Source organism: Megalops cyprinoides, chromosome 3, assembly GCF_013368585.1.
Source record: "Megalops cyprinoides isolate fMegCyp1 chromosome 3, fMegCyp1.pri, whole genome shotgun sequence".
NCBI classification, from domain to species: domain Eukaryota; kingdom Metazoa; phylum Chordata; class Actinopteri; order Elopiformes; family Megalopidae; genus Megalops; species Megalops cyprinoides.
The window spans coordinates 35,956,823-35,979,923 of NC_050585.1; the positions used below are offsets into that span (position 1 = coordinate 35,956,823).

General features: G+C 46.1%; 1 protein-coding gene across 9 annotated transcripts in view; it reads left to right on the forward strand.

Annotated features, from left to right (window-relative positions):
* The window catches only part of nbeaa (neurobeachin a), a 210,281-nt gene that overhangs the window by 97,230 nt on the left and 89,950 nt on the right, over nucleotides 1-23,101 (forward strand). For 4 of the 9 annotated variants that reach the window (XM_036523380.1, XM_036523381.1, XM_036523384.1 and 1 more), the window contains exons 13-30: nucleotides 186-354; nucleotides 6,724-6,803; nucleotides 7,864-7,926; nucleotides 8,496-8,593; nucleotides 9,022-9,114; nucleotides 11,195-11,303; nucleotides 11,769-11,850; nucleotides 12,200-12,323; nucleotides 13,733-13,925; nucleotides 14,456-15,460; nucleotides 15,724-15,941; nucleotides 16,487-16,640; nucleotides 17,013-17,021; nucleotides 17,459-17,527; nucleotides 18,483-18,663; nucleotides 19,673-19,794; nucleotides 20,912-21,019; nucleotides 21,774-21,942. In XM_036523380.1, the coding sequence (XP_036379273.1) occupies nucleotides 186-354; nucleotides 6,724-6,803; nucleotides 7,864-7,926; nucleotides 8,496-8,593; nucleotides 9,022-9,114; nucleotides 11,195-11,303; nucleotides 11,769-11,850; nucleotides 12,200-12,323; nucleotides 13,733-13,925; nucleotides 14,456-15,460; nucleotides 15,724-15,941; nucleotides 16,487-16,640; nucleotides 17,013-17,021; nucleotides 17,459-17,527; nucleotides 18,483-18,663; nucleotides 19,673-19,794; nucleotides 20,912-21,019; nucleotides 21,774-21,942 (3,046 nt within the window). The remainder of the gene's footprint in view (nucleotides 1-185; nucleotides 355-6,723; nucleotides 6,804-7,863; nucleotides 7,927-8,495; nucleotides 8,594-9,021; nucleotides 9,115-11,194; nucleotides 11,304-11,768; nucleotides 11,851-12,199; nucleotides 12,324-13,732; nucleotides 13,926-14,455; nucleotides 15,461-15,723; nucleotides 15,942-16,486; nucleotides 16,641-17,012; nucleotides 17,022-17,458; nucleotides 17,528-18,482; nucleotides 18,664-19,672; nucleotides 19,795-20,911; nucleotides 21,020-21,773; nucleotides 21,943-23,101) is intronic. The other 5 variants (XM_036523383.1, XM_036523388.1, XM_036523389.1 and 2 more) reach the window with 3 other exon arrangements.

Sequence of the window (23,101 nt, forward strand, 5' to 3'; positions counted from 1 at the left end):
TTCCATGAGCTGGGCCGTCAAGTGGGATTTATTATTGAAACTACTTGCAAATTTCTGGAGCTAGTCCTGCTCTAGTCTTGAGTCATTTGTGTGTGTGTGTGTGTGTGTGTGTGTGTGTGTGTCCGTCTGTGTGTGTGTGTGTGTGTGTGTGTCTGTGTCTGTATGTGAACTTCTCTGCTTTCCAGGTCCAGCTCTCCTTGTACACGTACCTCTCAGCGGAGTTCATTGGTACCGCAACTATATACAGCACCATCCGACGGGTGGGGACAGTACTGCAGCTGATGCACACCCTTAAGTACTATTACTGGGCTATTAACCCCCTGGACAGCAGTGGCATCATGCCCAAGGGCCTGGGTGAGTACCCTCTACATAATGATAAATAACACATGTTCAAACATTATGTTATGGCTCATTTGTCATTAGAACTTGGCAGTCGTTTGACTTGTGAAACCCAACGTTGAGTACGATTCTTGTGAAAATATTCAGACCTGTCACAAACTTAATTGCAGCAATTTCGTGCATACAGGAGCTTGTAAACACCTGATAATTTAAGATGAGATCTGGTTTCAGTAAGTGCATGGCGAAGTTTAAAAATAATTGTTCCACATTCCTACTGTGGAAGAGTGAGACGGAAGAATAACGCCATTTTTGTCACCCTGATTGTCACCCTGGAAGTGGGGGGGTGTCACTTCCTGGAGGAGGCAGGGGTAATGTCCATGTCCAGTGAAGCATGGAGGGGTTTAGGGCTGGGGGGGTCTATTTTAAACAATTATGAAAGTGAACTTGAGGGTCCTGCTCTGCAAAGCAGCAAAACACAACGGCAAGCATTAAGCTCGAAGTGGAAAAATATCCTTGAAATCCTTCTTTTTCCCCCTCTTGATTATGAACTGTCACCTTCTTTTTTTATCATTCCTCCCTATATTTGGGAATGTTTTCTTATTCTTTTTCTGTCTCTCCCTCTTCATCTGGATGAATAAATGACTACATTATGTGACAGCTGAAGGCAGGGCAGTGTGTTTTTATAGTCTGCTGCGTACCCGCATCTCTGTGTGCTCATAGTGCTGATTTTCCCCAGGCTGAGTCTCTTCAGCTCTTGGTTCTGTCATTATCTACAGCTGTTTCCATCCGTCCCATTTTGTTTGCTACAATATCTATCTGTCCTGTTTCTGCTCTTGGTGTCTGTCTTGTTTCACTCCAGAGTGCCTGGCTTTTTGACGTTTTTTCTTTTTTTTTTTGCCGATCAGGTCTGTTCAGTGTGCTTGTGCCTCTCACGACGGTGTCTTTGTCATTTTCTCCTCCACTGTGTGGTACTCTTCCACCTCCTGTGTTCCAGTCATGATCAAAGACTGAGGTGCGATGGTGTGAAGCAGCAGTAGAGGTAACAAACGTGTGTCATCCAAACAAACGTGGCTAGACCCGTGTTGCAGCGATGGAGACGTGCTTTGGGTTTTGGAGCCGAGGCTACTGCCTCCAGCCATGTAAAAATCAAAGCAAAGTGCGCCTCGTCACCATGGAGACAGCAGACCAGAGTTTGACTGACGTCCCAGTGATGCTTGTGGAGACAAATAATTCACGCTTTCTTTATTGATGTGACATCAAAGAGCTAAGCCAGACATCGATAACAAGTTACACCTACCATTGGTAATCACATCAGTGGCTGTGTGTACATAGTAGACGCTAATGATTCCTCATAGGTCAATGGTAAGGCTACATACTTGTTTGTCATATATTCTGTAAAAATAAATATGTAATTAGTGGTGCTCAGTGAAGCAGCATAATGCGTGGAAACTTCGGCGTTGTGGCGGTGCTTCAGGCTGCGGCTTGGGAGCATATTTGTAGTTGTAATGAAGAACATTTTGATGCATTTGCATAATTACATATACATTTAAGTAGAGATCAAAACAGTGCACTGCTTGAAAGGCACCAGAGTGCTGCATCCATACTTTTTCTTTTAGAACCTTTTTTCACACAGGCTGACAGACGCAGACAGCAATTTGATCCTCTGCGACAACTGCTGAAGTCAGTAGTCCAATGATCTCCGGCTGATGGGCTTAAAAAAGAGGGCAGTCCATTTCTTTTGTAAATCCTAATAGGTCTGGAACGTGGTGTCCCCCGGTGTGTCTGGAAGAATTGGCAAGGGGTGCCCCTGTGTGGGAAGGAAGAGGTGGCTGGTTCAAGGATAAGTGGTGTGATAGAGAGCTCTGGTGCATGTCTGTTAGCATCTCTGTGTGGGGTGCAGTCCTTTCACACTGAAGGAGGTCTGAGACCTGCACTTCACACACTGCTAGAAGCCCCTATTCATGCCTATTCATATGGAGACAAGCAGCCACTTCACAAAGCCAATTGCACTTTTTTCAGATAGGTGGTTTTTTAAATGGTATTTTGCACACTTCAAATACAACGCGTAAATGACCATGTTCATAGAATGCCTGCTGTATTTCCCTCTCCATCCCCTCTCCAGGACTGCTAAATGCTGCTATTCACATGCGGGCAAGAAACTCTACATAGTGGTTGAGCTCAGACTGTTTGTGTGGTTGTGTGTGTATGTATGTATGTATATGTGTGTTTGTGTGTATACGTGTACGTGTGTGTCTGTATTTGTGTCTGTGCACACATTTGTGCATGCATATGCTCACAAGTTTTAAACTCGGTGAGATCTTGTGTCTTTCAGGGTCTCAGTGTTCTCTGATGGAGTCCCTGAAAGACATAAGAACCCATCCCTCTGTGCTTAATACTCCAGTGTATCACAGCTTTATTTGAAGTCAGTCATTTAAATAGCACACATTCTTCTGCTTTTCTTTTTCTGTATTATTTTGAATATCCTTTTTTCCAGTCCCAGTCAGAGACCTTTTAAGAGCATAGATTCCCCTGTGGGCTTTTGTCATCTCTGTGCCTCACCAACTCCCAGCTACTGATCTGTGTGAGGTTCATGTGGACATATTAGTGTCTCCTTTTGTGCTTCCCTTGAAATTTCTAAAAGTTTGGCATGAAAAAAAAATCACACTTCTTTATAAGCCAATTTGGAAATGGGAACTTTGTTCTTAAACAAAGACCCTTCTGCTGCTAAACTTGCTATGCAGGAGCGAAATCTGTCAGTGAGATTACTGTCTCTTCCTCTAAAGTCATATAAACACTCTCTACGGGTGTGGGGGAATGGTTGCTTGGCTTGCAGGAAATACTTAGCTGGAGTGGCGTGGATGGGCAGAGAACCGCCAGAAGTGAAGTCTGAATTAGCTCTGGACTTTAGTACTGAGACATACTGTAGTCTGCCTGTGTCCCTGTCCCCACCTCATCAGGCAACACAGATTTGCCATCCACTGAGACTATTCATTAAGGACCCTTCTCCTCCCCCTGTTTTTAGTGGTGGGCTGCAGGTGCAGGGGTGGGACAGTGAAGTGACCTCCCTATAACATATGAATGGAGGTGTTGTATGTTCTATGTAGTGGGTGGTTGGAGGGATGCAACAGAGAACTGCATACACTAAGAGCCAACTAATGGGTCTTGATCATCTTCTTAAAGATTGAAAGACTGTATGTAAACCTTTCTGTTTTGTGTGATTCCAGTATGGTACCCATAGGGTGGCATCTGCCCTGTTCATTGATATGCTGGCTCAGTGATTAGTGCGACAAATGCAAAACAGAACTTGCTGTCTGCCTTTATGCCTCTTCTCATTGGTCTTCATTTCACTGATGAACTGGGAGAATGAAATGGAAGGCATTCAGACTGTTCGAAGGCACAGGAGGTTTAATCGCTAAGCTATATGGCTGTGACGCTGTGGTAGTGAATGTTAGTGGAAACAAGGCTGATGGCAACGGATTTATTTTGATTTGTGTCACAGCAGTAATGCAGACTTAGAAAGAGATACGCTAAAGTGCTCATACACAAACACTGATGATTTAAAAGAAGATAATCCATATTTCCAAACCAGCTGTTACACATATAAATAAAATATGCTTGGAGTTTCAGCCCATGCTCCCCATAGCATTGGGCTTTTTAGACTGCGCATGGTGAAACAGCATTTTATTGTCCAATGACGTTCTTGTCCCAGTTGTCTCAGGCTTTGCAAGAAGGGAATGAGGCTGGGAGATCACACAAACATCTTTGGTAAACACAATGTTCAATCATTTACCTTCATACATTTCCTGTGTTCATTCTAAATTTGCTGTGTAGTTCTTCTTTTTTATGGAGAATGACTAAACAAAGCCAGGGGAAGAGAGAGCGATAATGAGAGTTAACAGCATAAAGCAGAGCTGCTGCAAGGTGGAGGTGTGTTTCTCACAGGACCTCTTCACAAACAGCACAACAACTTTCAGAGAAGGAGAGGAATTACTCACACACAGAGGCACTGCGCTCCCCTACCCCGCCACACCCGAAGTCGACAGAAACTGCACTCTGCTCCCCTGCCCACACACACACGCATATATAATATATGTGTGTGCATACAGTACATGTAAACTGCATTCTGCCCCCCTGCCCACACACATGTGCACACACACTGCACTCTGCTCCCCTGCCAACACATACACAGACTCACACACACACATACTCACACGCCTACTACTTTGTAAGGTTGCTGGTGTGATTCCCAGGTCGAGTGCTAATGTAGTACCCTTGAGCAAGGTACTTGACCCAAGTTGCCATCAGTATCAGTGAATATCCAGCTGTATAAATAAGAATTGTGGATAAGAGTTATCTGTTGAGCAGAAGTAATGTAAATAATGGCATACGTTGCTCACTCACTGACACACACACAAAGGTATGCCATGACACATCGGTAGACTGGTACACCAATGATAGTGACAGTATATTTGACTGTTCCTGTGTTTTGTGTGAAGCAGATCAAAAGCGTTTTTCACTTGGAAAGGTGTAATGGTCAGACAGACGGTCAGCTCTGTCCATGAAAAATAACACTCTGTGTGTTTTCATTTAGGACTTTAAAATTGCTTGATTTTTTTTTAGCTGAACAAACATATACCATTATTTTACACACACAAAGCTGTGTCCCCCTTATTTAAGAGCTTTGCGAGTTTTTGTTATTGACAAAGAAGATTTCAACCTCTTTCTCCTTTGACCTTGTCATGAGTAGTCTGAAGACAAAGATGGCAGGTCAATCAAGTCAATTCCCACTTTATAAAATGTGGGCGGGTTAGATTAAACCAGACTCAAACTGGAGTGAAAATCTCATATCCTAACATGAAATGGATTATATGAAATGCGCTGTTATGTCACCATGAGGGTTGGGGAGAAGTCAACCTGGCCGGGTTAACTCATGACCCCTGCTCCAGTCTTTATGCAATATAGAAGGATTATTTCATGTTGTTTTGTGTCAGATTAAGAGTCCTGCCAAACAGGAACATTCAGGCCCTGATTGAGCTGAGAACATCTGTACCTTCTTTAATAATAAGGATCTATTGGTTCACTCTTCCAATACAGAGCCTGATTGCATGTGTTCTTGGTAAATGGGAATGTTGTTCCATACTTAAAGAAGCGGTGTGTTTGAAGGCATGATAGTGTTTGTTCTATTTTTTTGGTTCTCTTTGCTCCAGCTCAGTGTGGTCTAGTGTTGTAATTCTTCAGTTTTATTTCAGTGGTGATCCAGGGAAGGTCAAATGTGTACCCTGAAGCTTCTCTTGCTGCCACTGGCCTTAAAAGTGAAAAGGGGGAAATGAATCGGGGTGTTTATTGGAGAAGCATGTCAGGGATTCATGTCACCCTGTCACCCCCTGGCCTTCTCTGACCAAGTGCAGGGGGGGCTCAGCGATAATGGGCATGTGCAGGCAGGTTTTTGTTTATGGGGATGCCCCTACTCCACAGGATCACAGTGCCTCTTTCTGAAGTGCCTCATCTCAAAATTTAGAAGAAAGGTCCTGACTGACTGCTTAAATGGCTATGTTAACTCTTGGTCCATGGCATTAGAACAGATGGAGAGATCCATGTTTGATACCACTCTGCCCACTAGAGTGAAATTGGAGTCCCTCCACTTGCTTGGCGAGTCTTATTCTCAGTACTTAAACTCAAGTGTGATTTGATATCTGTCGCATTTCGGTGCTGAAAATGCCTGCAGTTTGACTTGTGGATTTTGCTTAAGTTTTAATCATTGTCACAGTGAATGCACTGCATTGATCGCCTTACCGCTGCAGCTCTTGACAGAAGTGACTGAAAGTGTTTATAGCGTACTTTTATCAATCTCATTTTTCATTAAAAAAAAGCAAGCATAATGGTTTGAGATGGAATGAAAGTGCCCTGGCTCGGCCTAGGACAGCTCTTGTAGATGTGACAGATAGTCGATGGCCCATGTCATGCAGATTCTGTTCAGCCGGTTTTTTGGATGCAGCGTGCAGTCCCATCATCTTCCTTGCTTTTGTTTCACGACTTCGAGCAGGCGGATGCCTCAGCGGATGGGTGGTGTGGGTGACTGACAGCGTGAGGTGGAGGTTGGGTACGGTGCCATGCACGGCCAGGTGCCGCAGGCGATGCATGACAGGACACCACAGAGTGTGTCTCAGGCCATTAACAATGCACCCCCCCCCCCAAATGGACAGAAAAAGGCACACGAGTCCTGCAAGAGCTGAGAGTCAGAGTTGTTTTCTGTGTCCAGGTTGTCTATATGCCGCTCAGGCAATTGGTAATATCTGAATATTTGTTACTACAGGGAGATTAACTACCCTCATCAGCAGGTTCTTTTCGCAATGTCTTGACGTGCTGTATGTACTGTCTTCCCAGATGGACCGCGGCCTTCACAGAAGGAGGTCATATCCCTGCGAGCATTCATGCTGCTCTTTCTCAAGCAGCTCATCCTGAAGGTACAGTAACTTGCACGAGTCATCCTACTCCAGGGCACGACTGCACGTTGTTACAAAAAGCCTCTTTTCCGACCTAGATTTACCATCATTCTTTGCAGTTTCACCCCAGAGGATTTATGGTTCTTTGAACAAGTGGCCCATTTTCCTCTTTTTTGCTTTCGGTCAGATCAAGTTTAGAGATATGTATTATGTAGCCGTCCTGAGTTTATGTCTTAAACCAAAAAAAGGCCAGGGGAATGTAACATAAACAGGGGGATCGCTGTTTGGGTCCGTGCTCCAGAAATGTAACTGGGAGCTCGTGTTTTTTTTTGGCCAGAGGCTGTTGTCTTGTTGTCTTTGAAGCGTATGATGCCGTTGCCTAGCATGGCCTCCTTTCATTAAACAGTTGATTTCTCAGCACAATTAATCCAACCCGCTCCATCCTCGCAGTGGTAAGAAACATCAGTAGCCCTGAGGCTTGCCAGAGATAATGTGCCTTTAAACACTGAAATGTAAACATGCTTCACTTTCAAATAACATCAGACGGCGGAGCCTCATCCAGACAGCAATTACTGTCCGTTCGGTTTTCCCCTGCTCTGATCAATAATACAGAACTTGAGTTTCCATTAAAAAGGTGTTCAAACAACGTGTTCAGCATTGGTCATGCAGTAAAGAAATCAAGGAGAGAAAACCAAACAAAATCAATATGTATGAAATATTAATTTTTAGAGAGAAAGGCATCTGTCTTTGGGCCAGGACAGCTTTTTTTCTGAAATAATGAAAAGAATTGGCAGCAATGAAAAACCCTCTGCCTGAGGAGACGTGTGTGTTTCAGTTTATTTTGAGGAGCTCCCATAACAACAGAAATGTATTTCAGTATGCACTCACTGGGTACACATTACATAGATAATGTTTAGTAGCCCTTAGCCAATGAATAGTAATTACTGGTGTTGCCAAATTTGATTAGGCATGCAGTGAGTTTGAGATCCCTCTGCCATTGTCAGCTGCAGTCAGTGAGTACCTCTTGAGTAATAGAACATAGTGGCTGTCTGAAGGTTTGAATGTCCTGTTTGCTTCACAGGATCGAGGAGTGAAGGAGGATGAATTACAGAGCATACTGAACTACTTGTTAACAATGCATGAGGTAAGTCCACAGCATTGACCCAATGCCTGTGTGCTTTATTCCTCCCCAAAGAAGACTGACGGGAAGCCTTGAGTCTTATTTCCGTCTAGGATGAAGCAAAGGATTCTGGGTTATGAGAGGTTGCAGGCGGAAGCTGAGGCAGTCTGGAGAAATGTGCCTCTCATACTACTGTATATGTCTCATCTGCCTCATTCTTAAGTCTATGTCCTTAATATTAATATGTCTTCAAATATTCTTCATTTTAAAAATGACAGTGGGAGGTGTGGTGTAGTCAGTGAAATCCTGTTCAAGGCTAAACTGATTTTCACTAATTCCGCATAATCTTATGTTTAGAAGTGAAATTCTGCATTGCAAGGTTCCATGGACTGCAGAAATTAAAACTGAAAGTCTGTATTTATATCATGGAAAAGGCTGTGCTAAAATGATTGAAAAGGTTGTATTTATAGAAGTGACAAGGCCATATTAAATATGAATTGATATTATATATAATAATATGTACATTTTATTATGAAACAATGCCTTTCACTCTCATGTAAGTCCCGAAGGCTCTTTGTCCACCCTTCTCACAGGATGAGAACATTCATGACGTGCTCCAGCTCCTGGTTGCCCTGATGTCTGAGCATCCTGCCTCAATGATCCCTGCCTTTGACCAAAGGAGTGGAATACGGTGAGCCTGGAGGGACATAAGACACTTGTGTTGTTGCATAACAGCCTGGCTGAATGCTGTAGAAAATACACTACTATTGCATGCTTATTTCACCTGCAGTATTGACTGCAGTATGATGAAACCATGTACACAACAGTATTATGAGAATCTGTTGAATCTGTGTATTTGTGTTTGGAAAAAGGAAGATCTTCAGTCACACATTGTCACCACATGTCCATAACAATTAATATCCAAATTATTCCAAAATTAGCAAAATGCAGCATAAATAAACTGATGGTCTTTTCCTTAACCATCTCATCTGCACATGTTGCGACTAAGTGTGAATATTCCTGAGTTTATTTTTGATCATATGTTTCCTCTTCTTAACGATGCATTTCCTCCTGTCAGGAGTTATTGCCCTTTTTGACTGAAGTGTGTCTGTTGTCCAGGGTTATCTACAAGCTGCTGGCCTCCAAGAGTGAGAGCATTCGCGTTCAAGCACTCAAAGTCTTGGGGTACTTCCTCAAGCACCTGGGCCACAAGTGAGTACTTGGAAGAGGAGTGCGTGCACAGAGCTAACACATTGATAACATCCTTAGCCCTTTAGCTGGCATGTGTGCACAAGGGTCCTTTCTGTTGGTTTGTTTACGCTCCCACAATTTTTTGATAGCAGAGGCTTGGTCCTAATTTTCATTTTCTGCAGCCACACCATCTAAGCCTCACATCTTTGCAGCGTTTGAAGTGAAAGAGAAAGCGGAAAAAGAGATGCTGAAAAAGATGCACCAAGCGCTGTGTGGCGCACGGACGGTGTTGATGGAATAATTCTGTTTGACAGATTGTGTGCTCACAGAGGCAGCCCTCTGATCAGGGGAAATGATGCGGGAAGGATTTTCTGTGGTGTTTGCCATTCCTCTCACAGCGTGGCCTTTGAGAACCAAGAGCTGGCGGGGAGGGGGAGGTTAGGTCCGACAGAAAGAGATAGAGAGTTGTAGAACACCAGAGGCACAGTTAGAAATAGAGGGAGAGAGAGTCGCAGCACCAGGGGCACAGTCAGAGAGGAAGAGAGAGTCAGTGTCAGAGAGAGGGAGAGTCACAGAACACCAGGCATCTACATTTGTGTGGCTTTATTTCATGGATATTCTACTACCATTCCCTCCATTATTGTGTGACTCGTGTAGTGAAACACATTGAAAAGAATGTCCTAGACTTCAGCATCTGCCATTTAAATGCTATTTCTAACAAGGTTATGTGTCTAGCCAGTGTAAATAGATTTAGTGCCTTTGCCTGCATCCCTCCCACACAAGTGTGTATACAGTACACACACACACACACACACACACACACACACAGAGTATATATTTATTTGCTTGGCAGAGGCTCTCATCCAGGACTTACAGAGCTTAGAAATTACATCCATTTATAAAGCTGGAGAGGTGGATGCATGAATGATAGGTTGAGCTTTCAGGTCTTTTCATAGCTTTAGATGGATAGCTTTTTTCAGTCTCCTGCTGTGTGGACACCCTGCTCAGTGCTCTCCATGTTCAGAAGAGTCATACTGGATACTGGATCTACCTGTCTGCAGACTTAAGATAGACACAGGGTTAGACGGCTTTTCATGGATATTAACTTTTTTCTTCATTTTGTCTGCATGCACCTACTTTCTGATAGACAATGTGAGGGATTCTTCAGACACATACAGTCAAACTTTTATAACAAGCTGTCAAGGGTAGAGCAGAAGTCGTTTTCAAATAGCGGACTCGCAAACATTTGGCAGGTGAAGGACATGAGACTTTTTATATACATTGGTTTATTCTCCCCCATTTTGAAGGCTTCTCTTAGATCAAATTTCACTGGCTGGTGAAGCCAAAGGAAGTGTTCATATGCGGGGCCTGCTTTTCGTTTTGCATTCTCGTTGTGGTGGAAAGTCGCTCTGCTGCACTCGCGGCAGGTTTGTCATGGTGTGTGTTCACCACAGCGCCCGTCACCATCCTGTTCCCCCACAACCCCCAGCAGCGGTTTGCTGATTGTCAGATCCAGGTGTAGCCACTATGTTAGTCTGTGTCCTCTCACCGTGCGGCGGCGCGTGATACCGCCTCAGCGCGGCCCTCTTTTGGGTAATGGGCTGCCGGGTCACCCCACCACGGGAACACATGGGTCCCTTTGAGGGCGTGGCCCTCATTTCCAGGTGACAGGACGCCCGTGCATCGGTGACAGGAGTGTGTGTGAAGAAGCTGGCCAACACTTCTCACAAAGATGAGCAGACAGAGCAAAGGTTAAAAAAAAAACAATCATTTATTTTAAAAAACCAACAAAGTCAGAAACCAACCTGAGCAGACAGTCAGCAAAAACAAAATGAGCCCCTTTGCTTTCTGGCCACACACCTTTATTTAGGCAGGTGTGCCTTGTTAACCAATGGGCTGTTCACAAGACGATTCTTCCAAACATGCAAACAAATAACAATTAACAAATTTGGATGCAGTTGATTAAATATGATCTGCTGTTGGTCAGTTTGAATTGGGTAGAAGAAAGGGCCATTGAACATTTAACATTTTAACAATTAACATTGCTTCTAGGGGATGTGAAGGCTCTCCTTCACAGCGTGTCTCTGTGTTTGGCCCGCAGGAGGAAAGTGGAGATCATGCACACGCACAGCCTCTTCACTCTCCTGGGCGAGCGGCTGATGATGCACACCAGCACAGTGACTGTCACTACCTACAACACGCTTTACGAGGTACGGGACCGCAGCCCCCTCTCCTGTGCCCCATCCTTTGATTTTACAGCCTCTTCTTTCACACGGTGGAGTCAGTAATTAGTGCCTGTCACAATCAGTGCTTATGTCACAATGCTGATCTTATAGCTGATTTGTTAATCCTTGGAGACTGATAAAGTTGACTCTTCATATTTCCCCTACTGACCCCATTTATTTCTGTACCTGTTTCAGTCAACATTGCTGAACCAGAACTGGTTGTGGTTATGATTTTGGGGCATTGGAAACTAGCATTTATAGTGTTAGTTTTCCATGGCTTAATTCAGATTTATACCACTACTGTTAAGGACATCCAAGAAAAGTCCACAGCACCCAGCTTTAATGTCTATTCCTTTTCAAGGCTGGATAAGGGGTGTGTCTTCTTTTGAGTATGTACATGTGTAATAGGATTTGGTGACTTTTGACTGACACCCGTCTGTCCCTCCACAGATTCTCACAGAGCAGGTGTGCACACAGGTGGTTCACAAGCCCCACCCAGAGCCTGACTCAACAGTGAAGATTCAAAATCCAAGTACGTGTTTACTGAGTCTGCCTTCCCATCTGCAGTCTGCTTTCACTCTCTTTGCTGCAGAATGCTAGCTGGTATAGCTGATTGGCTGAAGCAGGAACACCAAGGGAAAGACACATGTGCAAATGTTTGTGTAATTCTGACTTCTTTTAAGCCCAGTAGCTCTGAGCTAACAGTCTCCTCTTTTGTCAGTGACTGTTAGACCGAGTGTTCAGGGCTGTATGAGTATAAGGTGTATGTGAGTAACTACGAATTCACGAGGCTATGAGTGCTCAACTATGAGGCTAGTGAGTGTTCAGAGGTGTCCGGAATGAAACTGATCCTTGTCCCTTTTGTGTGGTGGTTGTGTCAGTGATATTGAAGGTGGTGGCCACTCTACTGAAGAACTCTTCGCCCAGTGCAGAACTGATGGAGGTTCGCCGCCTCTTCCTGTCGGACATGATCAAACTGTTCAGCAACAGCAGAGAGAATAGACGGTGAGGGTACATACTCGTGCAAGCGCACGTGCACACAAACAAACACACACATGGTCACATAAACACATGCATACAAACATGTGAGGTTCATAAACACACACATGCAGGCACACACACCTACATCCACGTACACACACACACGCTGAGCGGAACTATACCACAGGCTTCCCCTCCACCTATCAAAACAATTAGCATCCCAATTAAGGAATCAAAAATGAAGAAAAGAGCATCTGTCCTCTCCATTTGTTTCCCTTCTAATGGGCTCCCCTAGATGCTAAACCTTCCCTGGTTGCCGGGGTTTACATGCTGAGCCTCTCTCAAACAATGCAGTGACGGCGGAAGTCTACTGTCATCTGTGCTGTCAAATGTCAGTCAGCCGAGCGGCCCTGCTGGTTTAACTGTCGCTCTGTGGTGTATTTTACATTTATTGAGGTGAGGCAGGGATGCGAGTGAGTGACAGCTCAGTCCTTTATTAGGGTGTTTTTAACGGTGTTCTGTCTTGTGCAGAGCCTAGTCCTTTTAATGTGACCTTTTATAATGCCAGGTTTCTACAGCCTGCTGAGGTGCAGGACTTGGTTTCCTCATTTTTCTATTACAGACAAATGGGTTTTCCGCCATACTGTTGAATCTGTAATTCAGTCCCCTGGAAAATAGACACTGTGTTAGGGATGGAGCAGTGCCTACCTTGTTTGTCTCTGCGGAGGGTAATACCTCAGGTCTCAATTTGTCAAAATACAGTCACTCAAATAGCTTTGAAGTCAGTGGCCTGCGATTAGTTCCTCTGTGTAAGCCATTCCTTTGGTAGGAGTGCATGCTGGTGTGTTTGTACTGCCTTTTACATTGGTGCCCGTGCATGCAGGATCAAAACAACTGTTAGCCAAAGTTTTTTTAGAAAAGCTATTAGGTTTATGAATCTCCAGTATGACGGGTTTTGATTATGTATTGACGAGGCATTTATTTATATCTTAGTAATATTCTGGCTGTGTCCTCTGTGTTGATGAGGTCTTAGTTATTCTTTGGTTCTGTAATTTAACATTATTCTTGGTTGAATAATCAACATATATTTGTTGTGTATTAATGGCTATGACTACTTTCTATTCATGTATTAAATAATGTTATCATTGTATATATATTGATAATGATGCACTGATAATATATTCATTAATTGTTAGTAGTAGATTGGTTGTGTAGTTTTTATTGATTGGGTGTTGGTTATGTATCGGTTACGTTTTTTTCTGTATTATTTTCTGTATTGTTTCTCATTGATTATATGCAAGTTGTAGATTGGTTGTTTAAGTGTTATGTATTTTTAAATAATAGTCATAGATTGTTTGTGTATTAGTTGTGTCTCATTAATTTTCTGGTAATGTGTTGGTTCTGTATTGACTGTGATTGTCCCTGTGGTTCAGGTGTCTGTTGCAGTGCTCGGTGTGGCAGGACTGGATGTTCTCTCTGGGTTACATCAACCCCAAGAACCCTGAAGAGCAGAAGATCTCAGAGATGGTCTACAACATCTTCCGCATCCTCCTCTACCACGCCATCAAGTACGAGTGGGGCGGCTGGCGCGTGTGGGTGGACACGCTCTCCATAGCTCACTCAAAGGTGAGGGGACGCTTGCTGTGCTCAGCAAAGGGGGAGGAAACACTGCCCTCTGCTGTTCAGTTAGAGAAGCTGACTCACATCTGCTGTTGCTCAGCCTGTATCTGTTTGTTAAACCTTATCCTGGGTCCTTATGATTCTCTGGATCTTCTGGTCTTGTTTTTCCTTCTTTTTTCATGCTCTCACTGAGGTGTGAAATTGAGGCACTGACTCACTGACCTAAATCCAGCCATCTAAAAAATAAAACTAAATAAATTTCACATTGATGGTTACCCCGTCCCACCTCCATTCACTGAAAAGTGCTTCAATTTCCTTGAAGCGGGTAAAATGTCTTGCATTTGTGTTTGTTTTTTCAGAAGTTGGGGCACTTTAGTTGTGCCATTTTCACTGTTTCTATGTTTTTTTTTTTGGTGTGTGATTGAAACCTCATGTCAGTGGTTGGAGTTGAGTCATGTCAGCTCTGCTCTGCAGAAGATATAGTGAGCCTCTGACAGTTTTGACACCCCCCCCTCCCTTTGTTCTGTCTCCTCCAGGTGACCTATGAGGCGCACAAGGAGTACCTGGCCAAAATGTATGAGGAGTACCAGAGGCAGGAGGAGGAGAACATCAAGAAGGGGAAGAAGGGCTCGGTCAGCACCATCTCCGGCCTGTCTGCCCAGGCCTCCGCCGTCAACGGCGCCATAGAGATCCGCGAGATCGACGACAACTCCCAGACGCAGACGCCCGATAGCGAGGCCGACTACCCGGAGACCTCGGACTCGCGCAACCTGCTGGCGGAGGTCAAGGGGCCGGAGGAGGCGGTGCTGGGAGGGGCGGGGCAGACGGCCCCCGGCGTCCGGGTGGAGGTGCACGACCTGCTGGTGGACATCAAGGCGGAGAAGGTGGAGGCCACGGAGGTGAAGCTGGACGACATGGACCTGTCGCCGGAGACGCTGGGCGGGGGCGCGGAGAACGGGCCGCTGGTGGAGGTGGACTCGCTCCTGGACAACGTCTACTGCGCCGCCGTGGAGAAGCTCGGCGCCAACGTCAACAGTGCGCTGGCGCCCAAGGAGAGCGCCGAGGACGGGGACACGGGCCCGCTCATCACGCTGGCCGACGAGAAGGACAGCGTCCCCAGCAACAACAGCTTCCTGTTCAGCAAGGTGGCCGGCGGCCCCGACGAGAAGCTCCTGCCCGAGGTGGCGTCCAGCGAGCCGCTGGTGCTGCCCAGCCCCGAGCCGCCCCTCCACAGCAGCGCCGGCGACGACCTCAGCCTGCTCGCCCACATGACCACCGGCGGCGCCGACCTGGCCTCGCCCCCGAGCCTCCTGGAGGACAGCCAGTTCAAGCTGGAGAGCACGCTGGCGGACATCAGCGCCATCGCGGAGGCCGAGGCGGCGTCGCGGGGGGCCGAGCAGACGGAGGCCGGGGCCGCGGGCTCCGAGGGGGACCCCTCTGCCAGGACGGGGGACACCGCCAGCACCGCCTCCGACACCGAGCGCTCTGACGACGGCAAGGACAAGGAGATGAAGAAGATCCAGACGACGGCCACCACGCAGGTGTGGCCTCTCTGTCCCAGGCAGTCCCTGCTTCCCTGCCTCATAGATATGGGGAAAAGGGACCATGTAGTCATGTGGCAGTATGTGCTCTAACCACACTAAGTGCATTAACTGTGAGGTTCCAATAGCCCTGTCCACACTATTAACATTGTACCATAGAATGGAATATTCAGTCACAACATAACCACGGCAGCGATTTTGGGGTTGCTTTGCTGTGTGATTGATCAGTAATTGCTGTAATTGATCAGTGCTGCCCCCTGCAGGCCCTCCATGGGCGGACGGCGAGCCAGCTGGAGCGGGACCTGCGGGTGGACCTGGGCTTCCGGGGCATGCCCATGACGGAGGAGCAGCGGCGGCAGTTCAGCCCGGGCCCGCGCACCACCATGTTCCGCATTCCGGAGTTCAAGTGGTCAGCCATGCACCAGAGGCTGCTGACCGACCTGCTCTTCGCCCTGGAGACCGACGTGCACGTGTGGCGGAGGTCAGTGCATGAAATGCCACCCAAACTCTGTCAGCAATCCCCAGGTCATTTCTGCGAAGTTAACGCATTTTTAATACGTATGTAAGTATGTACATGTAGGTACGCATTCAATCAGCTTTGATAGTAATATTTCAAAGATCAAATATGTGTGTAGTTAGATTTTTAGACCTATCGTGTCATATCATCAAACGTGCTATTACTTGTTTATAGGCTAATATCCCTTCAGATATGGAACATATATTTACAGAATTAAAGGTCAAAACAAACACACACACACACATTTCACATAATCGCAGGAAAAAAGACTGCTCATGATGTTGATGATGGATTTTAACCAACTGATGTAAAAAGAGAATATCTTGTACATTTACATTTTGCACGCAGCATAACTTTTCATTTGATGTATATTTTACTTCCCATGGCACCAGTTTCTCATCTAGGATTATTACTTAGCAAGGACTCCATTAACCTGCCTTCTGCTTCATGTTGTGTGATTTATAGGTTGTGTAATGAATGTGTCTGGTTTCTGTCTCTTTTCATTGCAGCCATTCTACCAAATCAGTCATGGACTTTGTGAATAGCAACGAGAACATCATTTTTGTACACAATACCATTCACCTCATTTCCCAGATGGTTGACAACATCATCATAGCCTGTGGAGGAATACTGCCCCTGCTGTCTGCCGCTACGTCTCCCTCTGTAAGTGGGAGGTGACTGCCCTCTGGTGGCGGAACTGTGTTACTGCGTCCAAAGTGTGGCCTTGTGGGGCTGCAGAGCATGGGTGAATAGTATTGGAGGAAATGTGACTTGACTGCTTCTGCTAACAGATATATATGTGCTTGGCTTCATTAAGCTACACTGTAATATTTCTGATATACATTTGCTTGTTGTGTCACGGTTCACGGTTGAATTGCTTTCTTTATAACATTAATTAACTAACCTCAGACCCCAGTAAGTATGTCTACTTATGCAGTTTGCCTGACTTCAACTTGTTTTGGTTTTAATCAGCTTTCGTGTTGTTGTTTTTTTTCTGTCCTGTCATATTTTGTTTTGTGTCTGTTGCATGTCCAGAGCTCTAAGGTTAGTGCAAATGCAGTAAGTTTCAGTTTCTTTACATTTTTCTAATAGTTACTAACTGCTTTCTGTAAAGTTGGCATGTGCTAAAATAAACCCATATGCTTCTTTAAGATACACATTGACATTTCGAATTAGCTCCCTTTTCACTCATGCCACATTCTGGTTTCATAACAGCATCATATCAGGAGCAGCCAGACGACCATTTCGATCTGTTTAACTTTGTGTCACAGGTGCACAGACATGCGGCTTGGCAATGCTCCATGCTTACTGGATTGGCCACAAAGTGTAGTTATATATTTACAACTTATAGGTACATCCAAGACACAGCGATACAAGCAAAGGGAGGGCTTGGGCCGCATAGCCGAGGCAATAGCGGTGAGCTCTGGAGTGTGTGTGTCTGCTGGTGTGTAAGCTTGTCTCCCTCTCTGTCCACATGAAAGAAGGATGGAAGGGCTTGCTCCCAAAAGGTGGCAAAGAGCGGCGAGGTCGCCCCAGTGTCTGGGAGCGAGGTGGGTAGCCGCTGGGATGGGGGTGGCCCCCCCACCCACGCCCTAACGTCACTGCGGGCAGCCTGATAATCTGTCCCCGCCTCCACCCGAATCCACCACTCACATCCCACTTCCCACAGACCACCTCAGGCACGGGCATGACTAGAGGCATGGCAGTTCACCATGTCCTTTTTGAAAGCCTTCCGTGCACCTTTTTTTTTTTTGCATTAAGTCTTGTGTAATGCTGAGCCAGAAATGCCAAAACGCTGGTTGGCATGTGGTTGCCTCAGTATTAGTCCGAGAACATTGTGTTTGTGTGGTCAGTTAATGTCACTCATAATATCGGGAATGTCACGCAGTGTTGTGTAAGCATCTCATTTTGAATTAAGCCCTTTAGACAAATGTGCTTGGTGTAGGGAGAGAGACAAGTGGAAATGGGACACAAAGGCACAGCACCCTCTACAGGCATACACCACCACTGCACCCCTGTGGCTGTACTGTCTGTATAACTGGTATTTCCACTGTATTGATGTGGCCATGCACTTTTCACCACCCCTGCCCAGCTGTTCAGGCAAAAACCACGTGGTTAATTTGCTGTTCAGATGTGTACATTAGTGTAAAACTGCTTGCCTCTTCCCTGGTTGGTATTTACCACACGGTATTTGTTTGCTTAGCAAGGATGACGTACATATTTTGCATCCCATCCATTTATAGGCCTGGATATTTACCAAAGCAATTCTAATTAAGTGCATTGCTCAAGGACACAGCAGCAGTATACCATATGGGACTTAATCCTGTAAGAATACCCTAACTGTGAAAGCACACAGTTTCTGAGGCAATGCAGAAAAAAATCACCCAGAAAGTTTCAGCTGAGCTAAAGCTAGTGGAGAAAGGCCTGTTCACACCTGCATTGCTTACATGGCCTCGTGGCTTATTGCGCATGCTGAACCTCTCCCCTGTCTCTGCTGCGATCCAGACGGAGCTGGAGAACATTGAGGCGACGCAGGGCATGTCCTCGGAGACGGCCGTCACCTTCCTCAGCCGCCTCATGGCCATGGTGGACGTGCTGGTCTTCGCCAGCTCCCTCAACTTCAGCGAGATCGAGGCCGAGAAGAACATGTCCTCTGGGGGACTGATGCGCCAGTGCCTGAGATTGGGTGAGTGTGTGTGTGTGAGAGAGAGAGTGTACTTTCTGGGTGAGTGTATGTGTGAGTATGATTACTTCCTGTAGTTTCTAGAATGTCTTAGATTAGATTAGTGCAAGTTAACCTGTGTTCATGCTTGAATGTTGTTGTGCATGCACCCTCTGGTCTGGGAGCGTTGTTAACCAGGTCTGGCTCTGTTGCTGATGTAACTTGGATGGGCACACGTCTGAACTTCTCCGATAAGAACATCTGCTAAATGCATCTACTGTAATTTAATGTGTGTGTGTGTGTGTGTGTGTGTGCTGTATTTGTATGCATGTAATATAGGTGTGTGTTGGTGTGTATGCTCTATTGCTTATGTACATGTATGTATGCTTCTGTGAATGAGTGCCTTTGTGTGTATTTGCGTGCGTGCGTGTGTGTGTGTTTGCGCGTGCGCGTGTGGATGTGTGTGCGGGTGGGCATGCATGCGAGTGTGTGTGTGTCTTACATGTATGTGTGTACTGTGTTATACTTGTATGTGAATGAGTGAACGGAAGCCCTTCTGCACACAAGTTTACTGTCGTTACTGTAGAACAGTTTCACTTGTGTTTCATTATGTATTCTTTCCCCTGGTGCTGGTGAGTCATAATAAATTAGGACCACACGGCAGTGTGTCAGAGCAGCCTTGGACTATGGAGTGCAGTTGCTGAGGAGACTTGTTTAGGATGTCTTCTGATCTGAGTAACTCTGCAAGCACATAGCCCTTCACAGCAGCTCACACCCACTGAGTCAAACACTGACCTGTGACCTGTGTCAGAGCTGTTCTGCTCCCTGAAGTCTTGTGCTACATTCTTAGAAGTGATCTTCTTGCTTCTTAGCATTTGTTCTTGTGTAAAAGGGTGGCATCCATTTTGGCTTATGCTTCGTGATAGGCAGACTGGATCTTAGTTGCTCTGCAAGCCCTAGGGTGACCTCTCTCCCCCTGTTTGTCTCACTGCCTCTGCCCCTCTGTTCTTTCTCTGTCTCCCTCTCTCTGCAGTGTGCTGTGTGGCTGTGAGGAACTGCCTGGAGTGCAGGCAGAGACAGAGGGACAGGACTAAGTCCTCCCTCCCTAGCAGCAAGACCCAGGAGAGCCTGCAGAGCATCCCGTCCGCCAGCAAGGTACTGCAGTACAGCTGCCTCCCCTTACTGCCATTCACCTGCCTCACTCCACACCCCTGTCCACGCCCTTATCCAACCCCCTCTCGCGTATCACACCACCACTTTCCTGGCTTGCTGTACAGTCCCACCCACACTCTCATCCAGCCCCTACTTACTGTTAAACTGCCATACCTGCCTCATTTCACAACCCTGTGCACACCCACCTCCAACCCCACTTCACATATTCTACTGCCATTCACCTACCTCACTCCTCACTATACCCACATCCACAGCCCTGTTTACTTTCATAGATGCCCTCATCCAACCCCCTCTCACCTATTATACTGCCATGCACCTGACTGTGTCCCTATCCACATCCTAATTTGCACCTCTGCTCACACCTTTGTACTGCTGATACTCAGTTGCCATCATGCAGCTGTTCCACTCTGCCCATATGTTACTGTGAGTACTCTTCCTATATATGTTTCAGAACTGATACCACTGTTTCTGTATATTCTGTAATTACATTACATAATCCACTTTTTCCTGTGTACTTTGTAATTACCCTTCAGGTACCACTTATTTCTGAATATTTTGAATGACATAACAGTCACCACTCATTGCTGCATATTATGTAAAGCAAATCAGTGGCTGATACGCTTTTTGAATGGTGCCACAAGTTAAGTTAAGTAGGTCTGGCTCGCTTGGCAAGCTGTGAATGACACACAGCTTGCACTTGAATATACAGTAATGTAAAATCCACGCAGAAAGCACCACGTGATGTTTATTCTTTAAAATCAAACTTAAAGCTGTTACCTAATATATTTACTCAGCTCCTAGTCTTTCTAGTGTATTTGAGCTCTCAGATATGTTCATAAGCTTCTTCTTTATAATCACGGTGTTGGTAAACAGTGTATTTTGTGTTCCAGTCAGCAGATTAGATTGTAAAATCATCAGTTCCTCTTACCATCCATTATGTTCCCACTGAGTTACAAAACTGCCACTGTGTGTAATATGTGAGTTGTGTTGTATATGTATATGATGAATGAAGGTGTGCACCAGAGTTGTGGAGTGTTCTGTGTGTGAAACAGAGGGAGGTTTGAAAGATGTGCCATTGTTGTACTATTTCCTGCTTTAGACTGCCATAGAGAATGTCCCCAGTAACCTCTCTCCCATCAAGGACCCCGACAGACTTCTGCAGGACGTGGACATCAACCGGCTTCGAGCCGTGGTCTTCCGCGACGTGGTGAGTGCGTGAGCGAGCGCGTGTGGTCTCTGCCCTTCTGGACCATGAGATGGTGTGAGGATGGGTTCAGGCAGAGAAGAGAGGCCGCTGCGATGCACAGAGTGGTTCCTCCAAGCTGAGTCTAAACATTGCCACAGAGCTTTAGCAGTGAGCTCTTTCACCCAGCGCTCTCATGCACTAGCATTCTTACAGTGTTCTTTGTAATGTCATGGCAAAGCATTCGGTGTCACTGGAATGTTGTGTAGGCATCTTGTGCTGCCTAGGCAGTGTCTGGCAGGAGAATAAAGTATGTGTACGGTATGAACAAATGTATTTGTCTGAGAGGATCATTTTGTAGCATAGTAGAGTTGCAGCAACACTACCAGAAGGTTAATTTCAGCTTTTTCATTCCCTCACACAGTCAAAGCTGCAGTGTGAAATATGTTTTTGATGCATGCTGGGTAATAAAATTAACACTGTAAACAACAGTCATATGCCACCAGAATAAAGATAAAAATGGAAAAGCAACAAAAAGTATTACTTGTTGTGTGGGGATTCATTTATACCCTTTGCACTGGGTGTTTCCTTGTGTGCTTTTGTGTGTTCTTGTGTTTAATGTTCAGAGAACAGGTAGCAGAGGATTTTGTTGTGTTTGTCTTGGTGTATAAGGAAGTTACTTGCAGGTGTCGGCCACAGTGCACTTGTTCTCCGAAGTGACAATGTGGCTGGGTGTGCAGGGTTTAGGCATAATGGTTCCGTGTCCACTTAATTGCAGGACGACAGTAAGCAGGCCCAGTTCCTTGCCCTGGCGGTAGTCTACTTCATATCCGTCCTGATGGTGTCCAAGTACCGGGACATCCTGGAGCCCCAGCGTGAGATTGCCAGGTCCAGCAGCCTATCAGGGAGGAGCATCCGGCAGGAGATCAACTCTCCTACCAGCACAGGTTGGACCCTGACCTTCCTCTTGTCTCCTGACCTCTCGCTACCTGTCTTACCACCATAGCTGCCTGTCCTACTCAGATGCTGTCTAAAAGAGCTGAGAGCCGAGCCAGGGGAACTCCTCTCTTTTCCACCTCTTTACTCTGATGGATTTTATTCGCTCAGTCAATGTCTGTGCGTACAATTAAATTTGCTGGCAGGGAGTCGGGGCTAATTCAAGCATTTATCACTGTGCAACAGCAGGCCACACTTTCACCGCAGGAGTCCGGATACCTCCCCGTCAGTGCTTTCAGTTTGTTTTGACATTTTTATCAGCATAGTTAATGTCCCAGATGAACAAGGAAAACAGCACAGCGGAAGCCAGCGCTGGATGCAGCAAGAAGCAGTCCTTGTTTTGAAATGACCAGATGCAGTATGAGAAGAGAGTCTGCTTTCGTATGAGGAAAGATCAAGGAGAGAATACGGGGTGGAAGGACAACAAAGGGAGCCAGGATGGCACCCTCTGAAGAGAGGAGCCACCACACAGCCATGCGTGCAAGACCCTGACCTGGGTGTGAGTTGAAAAGTTTAGCGGGTTCTAGCAGTGTCAGAGAGAGACCGAGAGAGAGAGAGGGTGGGAGGGAGAGAGAGAGAGAGAGAGAGAGAGAAAGGAAGAGGCAGTGTGTTGATGCAGTCCCCAGAGCTCTGAGATGTGGAGCCAGCTCTGCTATTTCTAGCCCCAGTCTGTCAGAGGCGATTAAGCAGGCAATCCACCAGAGAAGAATGGAATCATAGAGCAGGCAGGGAAGAGGCGCGGCCCCCGCCCTCATAAATCGGAAGAAACGGGGGGGAATTTTTCAGACGGCGTGTGGCAGATGAGTCCAGACGTATTCTCCTCCCGACCTCGTTAGCGGCGCATGATGAATGCTAATGAAGGCCGCCCCGCATCTGGGACGCAACTGTCAGGAGGGGGGCAAAGGAGGGAAGCGGGGGCGAGGGGGTCAGGTCTGCGTCGGCTCAACTCGCCGGCTGAGGGCGGGGAAGGTCTTTTGAAGATCTCTGTTGTCTCATATCAAAGGGATGTTTGTGACAAATCATTTGTTTTGATCTGTGTCGTGTCATCTGTGAAATTAAAGTACATTAAAGTATTGTTGGCCTCTGATTGGATCAGTTACCACCACTAAC